Source organism: Sinocyclocheilus rhinocerous, unplaced genomic scaffold (genome assembly GCF_001515625.1).
Source record: "Sinocyclocheilus rhinocerous isolate Xijiao unplaced genomic scaffold, SAMN03320098_v1.1 scaffold1642, whole genome shotgun sequence".
Taxonomy (NCBI): Eukaryota; Metazoa; Chordata; class Actinopteri; order Cypriniformes; family Cyprinidae; genus Sinocyclocheilus; species Sinocyclocheilus rhinocerous.
Genome location: NW_015637575.1, coordinates 1 through 12,752, shown reverse-complemented (window position 1 = coordinate 12,752; position 12,752 = coordinate 1). Strand labels below are relative to the sequence as shown.

At 36.1% G+C, this 12,752-nt stretch overlaps 1 protein-coding gene across 1 annotated transcript in view; it reads right to left on the bottom strand.

Annotated features, from left to right (window-relative positions):
- LOC107749078 (liprin-alpha-2-like) overlaps window positions 1-12,590 on the bottom strand; it is a gene marked incomplete at its 5' end in the record, with an annotated part of 37,880 nt that extends 25,290 nt beyond the window's left edge. Inside the window, 6 exons of the mRNA XM_016564126.1 lie at window positions 746-829; window positions 2,479-2,613; window positions 3,584-3,730; window positions 4,317-4,538; window positions 7,011-7,118; window positions 12,545-12,590. Coding sequence (XP_016419612.1) covers window positions 746-829; window positions 2,479-2,613; window positions 3,584-3,730; window positions 4,317-4,538; window positions 7,011-7,118; window positions 12,545-12,590 — 742 coding nt within the window. The remainder of the gene's footprint in view (window positions 1-745; window positions 830-2,478; window positions 2,614-3,583; window positions 3,731-4,316; window positions 4,539-7,010; window positions 7,119-12,544) is intronic.
- Window positions 12,591-12,752: the final 162 nt, after the last annotated feature.

Genomic DNA, 12,752 nt, shown 5'->3' with positions numbered 1-12,752 from the left:
TATATATATATACACACATATATACGTTTAATGCTGCTATATCAGTGTGTGTGTGTGTGTGTGTGGGTGTATGTTTGTTTGTATATATATATATATATATGTATATATATATATATATATATATATATATAGCTAAATCAATGAGACAATAGTGATATAATCTTTGTCATTGAATAGGCTCGGACTATATTGTGTGAGAAAAATGTGGAGAAAAATGTTTGTACATTCAAAATGTCAGAGCATGTAAGCATTTTCCCATTATTAGACACATAGAAATAAAATAAAATAAATATAAGATGTCAAATACTTGCTTTGTAAATAGATACATTTGTTGAATTGTGTTTAGCATTAGCAATGCTTTATTCAAACTTTGCAATTCTGCTACGCTGGGTCTCTGAGGGTTTTAAATTTGCAAGCGTTCCCCAGTTATCATCTCAGAAGTAAAAACGTATATTTTGTGTTTTTGACAGTCCAATAAAATATTCCGTTAGGAGGAGATGATAATCATAGTTGACTTGGCTTTCAGTTCATTCATCATACTGGAAATGGAAGGTCAAGTTAGAATGCATTCCATTGTGGGATACAGTTTTCCACACAGCGTGCTGTTTTATTGTTTGGCAAATGTAGTTGCTAATTTGGATGTTCCACAATCTGACAATTTACATTCTGCACAAAATAAGCATACTGTGAAAACAGTATATAGTATGGAAGTATAGATTATTTAGTGATATAAAGTGATGTTGACCCTGAGCAGTTCCTGGTTCTTCTCCTCCAGCTGTCCCTCTAAATGTCTCATACGCTCCTCGATACTTCCGTGTCTCTCCTCTGCCTGAACAACAAACACACACATTGTATTTCGTCAGACAAGAAAATGTAAAGCCACAAATTAGCTCAAACCAGCAGAGAAAAGACCCTTGAACCATGACTATGATGTTGGCTGGAATCTTCATTTAGATTTATGAGATTGTGAGTTTGGTTTATAAGGTGCCGTCACACCAAACACCACAGGCATGGTTGAGCAGGCAGGTAAAGAGAAGGAGCTTGTATTTCCTTAAGCTTCTGTTCTCTCCTGGGTGAACAGAAAGAACCAAGTATGTCAGCAACTCATTAAAGCGAAGAAAATCCCAGCTGAGCATCACATGCAACTGAAATACACCAGCAGTGAAGAGACCCACAGCCAGACAGAGTGAAGTGAATGAGAGAGAGAGAGAGAGAAGCTTTCAGCCCCACCTTCCTAAGACTGCAGTTCATATCCTGGAGTTTAGCTTCCATATCAGACTACCAAACCACACAATACAGAGAAATACCACACAACGTTAATAATGAACAGAGTATGAATCATTTCTATCTCTCCATGTTTCCACAGTAGAGTTTGTTAACAGTGGTTTAAAGAATGAACAAGAGTTTAATTTCGGTCTTGTACCTGTACATGCTTACTTTTCTTTAACCCTTTCAGGGGCAGTGGTCACTGTGAGAAACTTTTTTAAGAAAGAGGAAAAGTAGCACACAGGAAATATTATCATATAAATTCTATTAAATATATGAATTATATAACAAATAACAATTTTATAAAGACTAAACGATGCAAATTTGTATAAAGTTTATTATATTTTTATTTTATAACAAAGTAACCATACATAAAGAACAAATAAAATAAAAAAATGCTATTTTTTTCACCAAGATAATTATATAACAAATATAACACTTTTTAAAAAAAAGAATAAAAAAATAACAATGCTATATTTTTTTTTATAAAGTTAAATATAACCAACATAATTTTAAAAATTCGTCTGAAGTTAATTATATTACTAATACAACGTTTTTATAAATAATTTTTATTTTATCTAAGTTACGTACAGTAAGCAATAAATACACAAAATTATGTAATTATTCTGTGCTTGGTGAAAATTAGTCATGTACAATTTGTTAACACATACCAGACAAAAAATATACTGAAAGATTTGACCATTCAAATACATTGGCCTTTCAAATCGTTCTTATCAGTACACTACACAAGTTTGAAAGAGATTTCATTCTACTGCTCCTGAAGATTTTGTAGTTTTTATGCTGATCAATTCACATAATAAATGTACACTAAGTGCAGTGTAATGCTTTCCACCAACCAAACCAAGAATGTTTAGAGCACCTTAATGTGCAGTGGTCAATAGGAGAAACCACCTCAAAAATGGCCCTTGACCCCTAGCCTGAATAGTTGAACCCAACATGAATTGCAGTTCGATGTCTCTCTCTCTCAATTATTACTGTTTGTCTGATTCATTTCTGTGAATAGTTTGTTCTGATGGTTCACTTCAATAAATCAGTTCATTTGAGTTATCACTCAAGTGTTCCCAGATAATCCACTTCACTTTACTTCTAGTTAATATCAAAGCAAATGATAATCTAGTTAAAGACTTCCACGACACTGGTTTGCATTAAATGCAGAGCTAGTGTGTGTTTGTGTGGTATCCAGTACAGTACCTTGGTGAGAGCTGCTATCCTCTGTGCTAGCTCAGCCTCGACTTCAGGCAGAGTCTCAGCTTTCCTCATGGTCTGCTGGAGCTTCTGTTCCGCCAACTCCAGCCGCTCCTGTAACTGCCTGTTCTTCTCCTCCATCTGTGGGAGGAAAAACACACGCACACACGCACACACACACACACACACACACACACACACACACACACACACACACACAGTGACTGATCAGTGAGAGTTTATCCTCATATTGCAGACATCATAGGACAGTCCAGCTTCCACAGCAACAATTGGATCATCGTGGCCGTTTTCAGTGTGACCAAACAAACAAAATTACATAACTGCATTTTTTTTGCCTGTTCTTGGAACAATTAAACTCTTATTAGAGGGTGATAAATGCATACTGACGCTTGGCAGCACCTGTTTAAATTCACTTACCTTGTATGGAAAAATGTTGTTAAATCCAAAAATTAAAAATAGGTTACTTTAATTGAAATAAAGCTGTAATAAAATAAAATGTACATATTACATGAAGAAAAAAAATGTTGCCATGGTGACTAACTTAAATAGTTACTAAAGTACAAAAATATCTAAAACTGAAATAAAAATCATTTAAAATTACTAACTTCTAACTAAAATGATGAGTTAACATGGAATGATAATTTTATAAAATAGAATATGTCGCTTTGGATAAAAGGGTTTGCTAAATGAATGAATGTAAATGTAAACTAATTTTTCCCATTTTTGGGATATAATGAAGCAAACATCACTAAAATCAACATATTTTACTAACAGACTTACTAATCTCTGTCTAAAAATAAAACAATGTTGCAAATCTCTGGTGAAAACTGTGGACGTGTTTTTGTTCCCCACATCTCTCAGCACTTTCTCAGAAATCCTGGTAAATCACTTGGCAAGATATGAAATGGTGTCATGCTGACCATGATCTCAGCAGAATAAAATGTTCAATTACGAATGGAATGACTGTCTGTCAGTTGCCAAGTTCAAAACATCTGTGCGCTACGCAGTCAAGTAATTGCCGTATAGCAAAGCAATTTGAAATAATGCTAAAAAGAAAATGAAATTGGAATACAAGTGGTCAGAACCTGACCTGTCTGAGGAACGCCTCCTTATTGGCCAGTTCGTTTTCCAGCTTGTCTGTGATGTCATGTAGTGACGTGGACTCTCTCTGGGCACTGAGATAGCGCTTCTCAAGAGTCACGATCCGTTCCTCCATGTCTTCTTTCTGACACATAGCCTGTACACACACACACACACACATATTGAGTGTTGGTTAGTGGCTCTCAGACACACACCTAAGATGGAACCCGCAGGTGTAACAGTCTACTGTCAATCAAAACTCCTGCCCTATACACATAGGCTTGAGGACAAATATGAACACAAGCAAACACACACATTCGGACACAGACACGCACACACACTGCTCCAGGCTGCCACAACCTCTCTCCATCAATAGCTGTATCTCCAATCCAACAGACATTTCCCAGAATCTGTCCAGCTGTCGCTAATTATCAATGTGACAAGTCTGTGTCTGAAACCGAAGGCAGCTGCTTCACTATTTGGTCAGTCAGTGCTATAACAGACTGAATTTTGTATAAAGGCACCATTTAAGAAAACTGCATTTGAGTACAAAGGATGTTACACACATTCAAACGTCATATTTGGATTACTACTGTCTGATGAGGTTTCGGACACAGCCTAATTTAGATGAGATTAGATTCAACTTTATTGTGCAGTGTACAAGTACAGGGCCAATGAAATGCAGTGCATTTCAGATTTATGTCTGATTTGAGACAGAGGCGAGACATACACCCATACTGCACCTCTTTAATATCTCTCTGGTACTTGTTGTTCATGTCTTCGCTCTTGATGAGGTCTTTGCGAGCCGTCTCCAGCTCCTGCTCCACCTCTGACACGCGGGAGGACAGCGAGGACATGCGCTCCTTCATCTGCGCCAGCTCGTAGTTCTGCTTCTCCAGCAGCTCCTGCAGCTCCACCACCTGACTGGCCTCGTCCCCCGAATCCATCGACCCATTAGACAACCGCTGCAGCCCAAACAAACATAATACACTTTCTTTTAGAGTGAAAAAATGTTCTGAGATTGATTCAACAGATTATATAAGGATGTTTAAACTATCTGTTAATTCAGTATAACTGCACATTATTATAAGGGTTATAATTGTTAAATAAAACTAAAACCAATTACTAAAATAACAAAAAAAACTCAAACTTAATAAATACTATATATAAGTATAAAAATAAGTCCAATAATCATATAATGAATTACCAATTAAATGGTAAAACCATAAATTGATACTGTAATACTAAATGAACACTAATTTATACTAAACGAATGTAAATACAGCACACTGAGAATTTATGAATGAAAGAAAATACCTATAATTAATATATTTTATACTAGTTCGAACGTTTAATGTTTCAGCTAGTTCATCCATTCATTCACTGAAACTGTCATTTAGCACAGGGCTCTTTATCTGGATTGTTGAATTCCCAGCATGCAAATTTGTGTCTGTTCAGTCTAATTGCATTCTCAGTGTGTGAAACAGAGGCTCAGCAGTTCTTTCCTTTGTCATGCCTAAAATAACATTTCTGTCACATATTCACACTAAAACTTGACACGTCTTGTGCTGCACTAAAATTAGACTTTATATCCTTTTTAATTTATGGTGCAGACACCAAGACAAGAAGGGTGATGAAATCATTTGCAGAGCACACAGAATTTACTCCGTCAAATTACAGAACGTTTAGCAAACACTGAGGAATCAAATCAATAAAAAAGAGAGCCTCCATAGCATAACGTGAGGTAAAGAGCAAAGATAACAAGCTTTTCAAAATGAAAACAAAAAGAAAAGTCGGTGACAGTGCTTGCATGTTTTTGTCCCACAAGAATACCAACATGCTCACCTTTGGTTTAAGAAGCGGTCTTTTACTTTACTTTAGCATGAAACCCATCCATCGTTTCCTCAATATTCGCGTCATTTTTGCTGCACGCAGCTTCGCGCTCCTGACGCGGCGAGTATAAACCAGGCTCTACACATAAAGTGCTGCGCAGCTCAAACGAGTCGCACGGTTTCGTTATGCTTTCAGTTTCGTTTGCCGTTTGATGTTTCTCACATGCAACAGAAATGCAGCACTTATGAGTTAAACAATGCGGTGGTCGCGCCAGTGCGACCGCACACAAAATTTAGTCGCACCGGCAGAAAAAATGATCGCAAAATGCGCCCATTTGGTCGCACACTGGAGCCCTGTGCAGTACAGTATTTATTTATCCTCAGTTGTTCAAATCGCGGTAATCGAATACGGTTATAGTGATAATTAAAATATGAAACGGTAATACTAACCGTGGGGTCTTTTATCACGATTTATCATCAAACCGGTAATCGTTACATCCCTAGTCACAGCTGTGAAGCCATGAGAGATCGACACGACTTCACCAGAAGAGGGTTCTGTGATCGTGAATAGACGAGAATGACAAGACAAAGAATAGCCTGGTTTATTCTGGAGCTGCTGCAGGGCCTGATAATGACTCACTCTCACTTTTTCACTCCCTCTCACTGGTCTTTTTTGTCTGTTTCTATTTGGGAGGGTCAGATTTGTTTGTTACGTACAGGCAAAGCCAGTGACCTCTAGTTGGTCGGCTGGACCCATGCATCAGTGCCAGAGGCCCTGGATATTGTCAGTACTGCTACTAAATCTATCGAGCATCATGGGAGATTAATTTGGCCAATTGAGATATACTGTGAAAGTGCCAACCTTTATCTTTTACGAGGTCACACATTCCTGTCATCACTGTCACCATGCCAACACAATCTAATGCCGCGCACAGCGCCCACCGGTGACAGTGAGAAGAGGACGACTCTCTTGTTATCTTTTCATCAGGAATGTGAGGCAGGAATGAGATTTTGCTACGACTGGTTTAACGGCCCATTAAATGTGATCCAGAAATACAGTCTGACAGGATGAGTGTGTGTTGACTGTACAGAGGAAGGTTTATTGATTTTATTGTACACATCGGTGTTCAAAAACTATTTTCAGTAGTTTCTTTCTTTTCCAATTAGACTGAAAACTGACTGTACATCAAAATAAATCATGTCCAGTCACCAGTTATGTACAGTGCCATTCAAAAGTTTGGGGTTTGGATTTTGAGTTTTAATAAATGAATACTTTTATTCAGCAAGCAAGCATTAAATTGACCGAAATTGACGGTAAGTTCAGCCTTGCCATCACAGGAATAAACTACATTTTTAAATATATTAAAATAGAGTTATTTTAAATTGTATTCATATTTCACATTATTACTGTTTTACTGTATTTATGATCAAATAAATGTAGCCTTTGTGAACATAAGAGATTTTTTTTTTTCCAAAACAATAACATCAAAAATCTTATCGACCCAAACTTTTGAACGGTAGTGTACTTTTAGCATTCATAAAACACAGCCTGACTGTAGAGAGACTATTAACCACCCTGAGGCAGTTTAGAGCCTGCTCCCCCACCTTGCCATGAACTTTCTGGGCATCAGGTCCCTCCAACAAGTCCTCAGCCCCTTCTCCTGACGCCACCTTCCTCTGAATATGGGCATTCTGCTCTCTTAAGGCCACAATCTGCAAAAGCACAATTCAGAGAGAGTTAATCACAAATAATAACCAGCAATATTTATATCAAAACACACTGTACTGTGTTATTTGGTAGGACACTTTATGCCAGATAATATTCCAAACAGTAAAGACATAATAGGAACATATTATCATCCTAACATAAACGTCACTGGACCAATAAATCCTAAAAAAAAGTGATATTCATATACAACATCAAATATTAGCCTATTAGTACTACTTTACTGCCTTGTGCAAATAAATAAGAGAGACTGTATTACTCTTTATTTGTATCACATGGAAGCAAGAAACATTTCCATTGTCATCCAAACTTTTTTATTTGTATTTGAGGTGTTATATATATATATATATTTATTCAAATTGGATATTCATACTGTTTTAATGGCCAGACCAAATCATATTTTTACTGGAGTGTGAGTGTGTGTGTGTGTGTGTGTGTGTGTGCGCGCGTGTGTTCTTCCAGAGTAATTTTTGTATGATGTTCATATATAACGTTCATTCTCATGAAAACTGCAAGCATACAGAAAAACTGCATCATAAATCAAACTTAGACAGCTTAGAAGTGTTCGCTTCATACATGTAGCACATCAACAGCAAGCACGGTCAATTTTCCATCAGTTTTTAATTGCAAATGTACAGTACTGTACCTCTCCTGACAGGAATTATTGTGGTAGAAATGTTGTAAACGAGCGGCTCTAACTGATCATTTAACAACCAATCCCAACAATTTGTTACAGCTGCCAGGACCAACTGGATTTTTAAATAGAAGCAGTGGTGTAATGTTACGAAGTAATAATACTTTGATTTTATACAAGTTTGATAAAGTTGGTATTGAGTTACTTACATTTTAGATGCCTGTTTTTGCCGTATTTCTCCAATGAAAATAGTTCCAAACAGCACGGTTTTGCGCCGCTGAGCAACTGACGGCGTTTCCTTATTGAATGAATCAGTATTTTGAACGAATCAATTTAATCTCAATGACTCGACTTGCTGCCACCTACTGGCGGCTTTACTTTCACATTTCAAGTATCTTTTCATGTTTTAAATCTTTTGAAATAATAATATTCAATGTTTTACGTTTAAAACAAAGCATTATTTATGCATTTGTAACTGCAGGTTAAATGCATCCATGTCCCCTCTGAGCTGCATTAAACAGTCTGTGTAAATGAATCTAAATGCCACTTCAGATGCAGATTTCATATTTGCAAAAACTGTTTTCTTATGTTGGAATGGAAGTCTTTGTACCAGATGAAGTGGCTACATTTTATTATGACCCCTTTAAGGGCATGTCATCAAAGTTTCTATAGGGATTTCACATGACACTTCTAATTGCTGTCACAAGACTAGAAATATTAAATGTGAGAGACAAAGTTAACATTCTGAAGTGATCTCACAGGATTTTATATGTCAGTTATAGACAAGTTGTGGTAAATGTATGCACTTAAAATTTTGTGAAGCACAACTTAATCGCACTGTGAAGATCACACGAGAAGCGACGCTTAAGAGAGGGTCACGTTTAGCTTCACAATGTGTCAATTACATCAAGTGTAAATGTGACCCTCTCTTAAGCGTGTATACGAGAGTTGGCAAGAAGCAATAGTTAAAAAAGTTTAAAATATACATGAGATCGTACAAACTCAAATGAATTGGCCACCAATTAAAATAGTTATGAATCGCCATAAGAGAGTGTGTTGGGTCGTACTATATGGATTACCATCATCTTTTTGGTGCGTCAGCTTTTGGGCACCCACTCACTCGCATTATATGGACTGGATCATGGATGGATCATTTTTCTAAAAAAAAATTAATTTGGGTTCATGTGAAAAAACAGTCCAATGCTGTAAAAATTATTCCTCAAAAAAGATTTTGGAGTTTGTTTTAGAAAAAAAAAAAAACTATCTCAGCCTTTCTACTTCAAAATTTCCCATTTAAATTACTATTAGTAGCAATTTCTGAATTAAAATTGTTTCAAAGAAAATCCTTCATCTCATTTTTTCAGTGTACACATCTGGGATGACTTGAGGGAGTAAATGATGAACAATTTTTCATTTTTGGGTGAAATTTCCCCTAATAGAGGAGAAACAATAATGTACAGTATGTGGAAAATAATGTGTTTTTTTAACCTTAAACCGCATAAACACATTTCAAAAAATGTACATTTTGACAGGTTAACATTGGCAACCCAAGTTTGTACATAATAAATAAATAACCATACTTTTGCTATTGGTACCCTACTGTTGCATAATAATATCCCTTTCAAAATAAGTACAATATACTGTTGATGTTGATGGTTATACCATGGTAGTTCATTACCATGGTATAAATCATAAATCATTACCAAATGGTTTAAATAAAAACATGGAACTTTTTATACTTTTATACTACACTGACAGCCACTAGGTCTTACACTATATGTAAGTTAAGAAATGCTGTATATCTAAACCAGCACAAAACTTCCACAGCCCAATAAATATAAAACTGCAGCGCATTCAAATATAGCAGCAGAAGTTGCTGACCATGGCCGCTGGCATATGCTCCCTAATAAAATAACCTATTATTCATCTTGGAGCATCTCTAAAGCAGGTTATCTGACTGATGAGTACTGTCACACCAACACACACATTGTGTTCTCTCCAGACTAAAGGGCATTGGGAGATTATTCCACAGCCATGTCAAGATGCTCTGTTTGTCCACTGTGATTTCAGAGAAAGCAGGATAGATGGATGGATATAAAGAAGACATCCATTTCCTTTTGTTTGATTTATCGCCGCTCGCCACGGAAGAGCCGGAATATTGAGTCAACTTGCAAATGAAGGTAAATGAGAAGTGTAGGCCCAATGAAAGTAAACATGTCTGCTTTGATGTCGTTCATTTGGCCTCATCAAAGCAGAGCACCTACGAGCCCAGCAGTGCCTGAAACACTGGTTTGTTTCAAACAGAAGACAACTACTTCACAGAAACCCGATTCATCTTTGTGACTCACCTGAACAACATTTTGCTCCCTCTAACACTGAGATATTAACGTGAACTTGAAATAGAGATGGTTCATTTATACTCGTGCAGAAATGAATTCTGAGAACGCACTGAGAGCTAAAATATGTGAAATATATAAACCTTAGGAACTGAATACTATTATGCAGATAACTGTTTACATCCTAGAATATATTCTATACTGGATATTGTTTTTCATTTTTCATACTAGTATTTGAAACAATATGCAGTATGCAATAATAAATGTTTCAAATAGTAGTATGCTACACTTTTCACATGACCGAATTACACTGTATTCATTGAAGAACAGACAGGATAACAATCTTGATTCTTCATTGTTCATGGTTAATTTTTTCTAATGTATCAACAGTTTCCAGTTTCTCCCAGTTGCTGTTAATAAAACTCTGTGGTTCAACTCTTCACACTTAATAGATTGCCTGGGTATTCGTTAAGTTTTTTTTCACCGTTTAGACGTAGTTTGAGGAGTACAGCCTTTAATTTCCGCATTTCAGACACTGCTCACTATGGAAGCCCGTTTCCGCCACTGAATAAAAAATAAAAAAGGTAATTGCGACTTTTTATCTCACAATTCTGACTTTTTTTCTCATAATTGCGTGATACGAACTCACAATTCTGAATTTTTCCTCAGAAGTGCATGATACGAACTCGCAATTCTGACTTTTTTTTCTCAGAATTGTGTGATATAAACTTGACAATTGGTTAATTTTTTCTAATGTATCAACAGTTTCCAGTTTCTCCCAGTTGCTGTTAATAAAACTCTGTGGTTCAACTCTTCACACTTAATAGATTGCCTGGGTATTCGTTAAGTTTTTTTTCACCGTTTAGACGTAGTTTGAGGAGTACAGCCTTTAATTTCCGCATTTCAGACACTGCTCACTATGGAAGCCCGTTTCCGCCACTGAATAAAAAATAAAAAAGGTAATTGCGACTTTTTATCTCACAATTCTGACTTTTTTTCTCATAATTGCGTGATACGAACTCACAATTCTGAATTTTTCCTCAGAAGTGCATGATACGAACTCACAATTCTGACTTTTTTTTTCTCAGAATTGTGTGATATAAACTTGACAATTGCAAGTTAAAAAGTCATAATTGTGAGATATAAACTCGCAATTCTGAGAAATAAAATCAGAATTGTGACTTTATGTCTCGCAATTGCGAGTTTATATCACACAATTCTGATTTAATTTCTCAGAATTGCGAGTTTATATCTCACAATTATGACTTTTTAACTCGCAATTGTCGAGTTTATAAAGAAATAAAGTCAGAACTGCGAGATATAAACTCACAATTCTGACTTTTTCTTGCAATTGTGAGTTTATATCTCGCAAATCTGACTTTATAACACGCAATTGCATGTTATAAAGTCAGAATTGCGAGATTTAAACTCGCAATTTTGAGAAAAAAGTCAGAATTGCGAGATATAAACTCGCAATTGCGAGAAAAAAAGTCAGAATTGCGAGTTTTTATCTCGCAATTGTGACTTTATAACTCGCAATTGTGAGTTTATATAACGCAATTCTGAGAAAAAAAGTCAGAATTGTGAGTTTATATCTCGCAATTCTGACTTTATAACTCGCAATTGCGAGTTTATATCTCACAATTCTGACTTTATATCTCGCAATTCTGACTTTATAACTTGCAATTGCGAGTTTATATCTCACAATTCTGACTTTATATCTCGCAATTCTGACTTTATAACTTGCAATTGCGAGTTTATATCTCACAATTCTGACTTTATATCTCGCAATTCTGACTTTATAACTCGCAAATCTCACAATTCTGTGAAAAAAAGTCAGAATTGTAAGATAAAAAGTCGCAATAACCTTTTTTTATTTTTTATTCAGTGGCGGAAACAGGCTTCCATAGCTCACACAGACAGAACAGATCTTAAATAATCTTAAGCACATGCTTAGCTTTAATAAGTACAGTGTGACATCTGTGCTTCTCCAGTCTGGAAAAGCACCAGCCACCGCTGTATTCTGAACATTCAACTGTCTCTGCCATTTCGCTAAGATGTGTAAATGTCCTTTTATAACATCAATGAACAGTCATTCAAAAGCATGAGGTTTTCAATGACTACTACTAATAATAAATAAACATTTTCAGAGAAGTAACCTTGGGCAGCTTAAAGGGCTGGATGAAATTTAAAAGCAGCCTCAACTGAAATCCTTATGTTTTTTAATTTCCCAGAATTCAGAGCAAAGCTTTCTCTTGGTTGACACGCACTCACCCACTTGACGTTGGCGAGATGCAAGTACAAATTTTCTCATCAATATGTTTGCTGTTAGTTTTGATTTGTTGAGTCTTTAGATATTTTACATACAGTATGATTTATTTGTTATCTCTCTTTATCTGTCTTAGGACTGAGTCATTGTCTTGTTTTAAATAACTGCTTTCACCTCTTCTCCCCTCGCCGTCTGTCTGGCTCTTTGATCTGAGGCGGCCCTCTCTCATGACCCGAAGAGATCAGATGAGTGTTAATTCAGAAACAGAGACATTATAACACACAGCAGAACTCGCAGTGCAGTCAAAATTAGTACACACAATCTCAACATTGAATATCTCTTAAAGGAAAAATAAAAAGTTTGAAGCTCTTTCAGCTAGAAC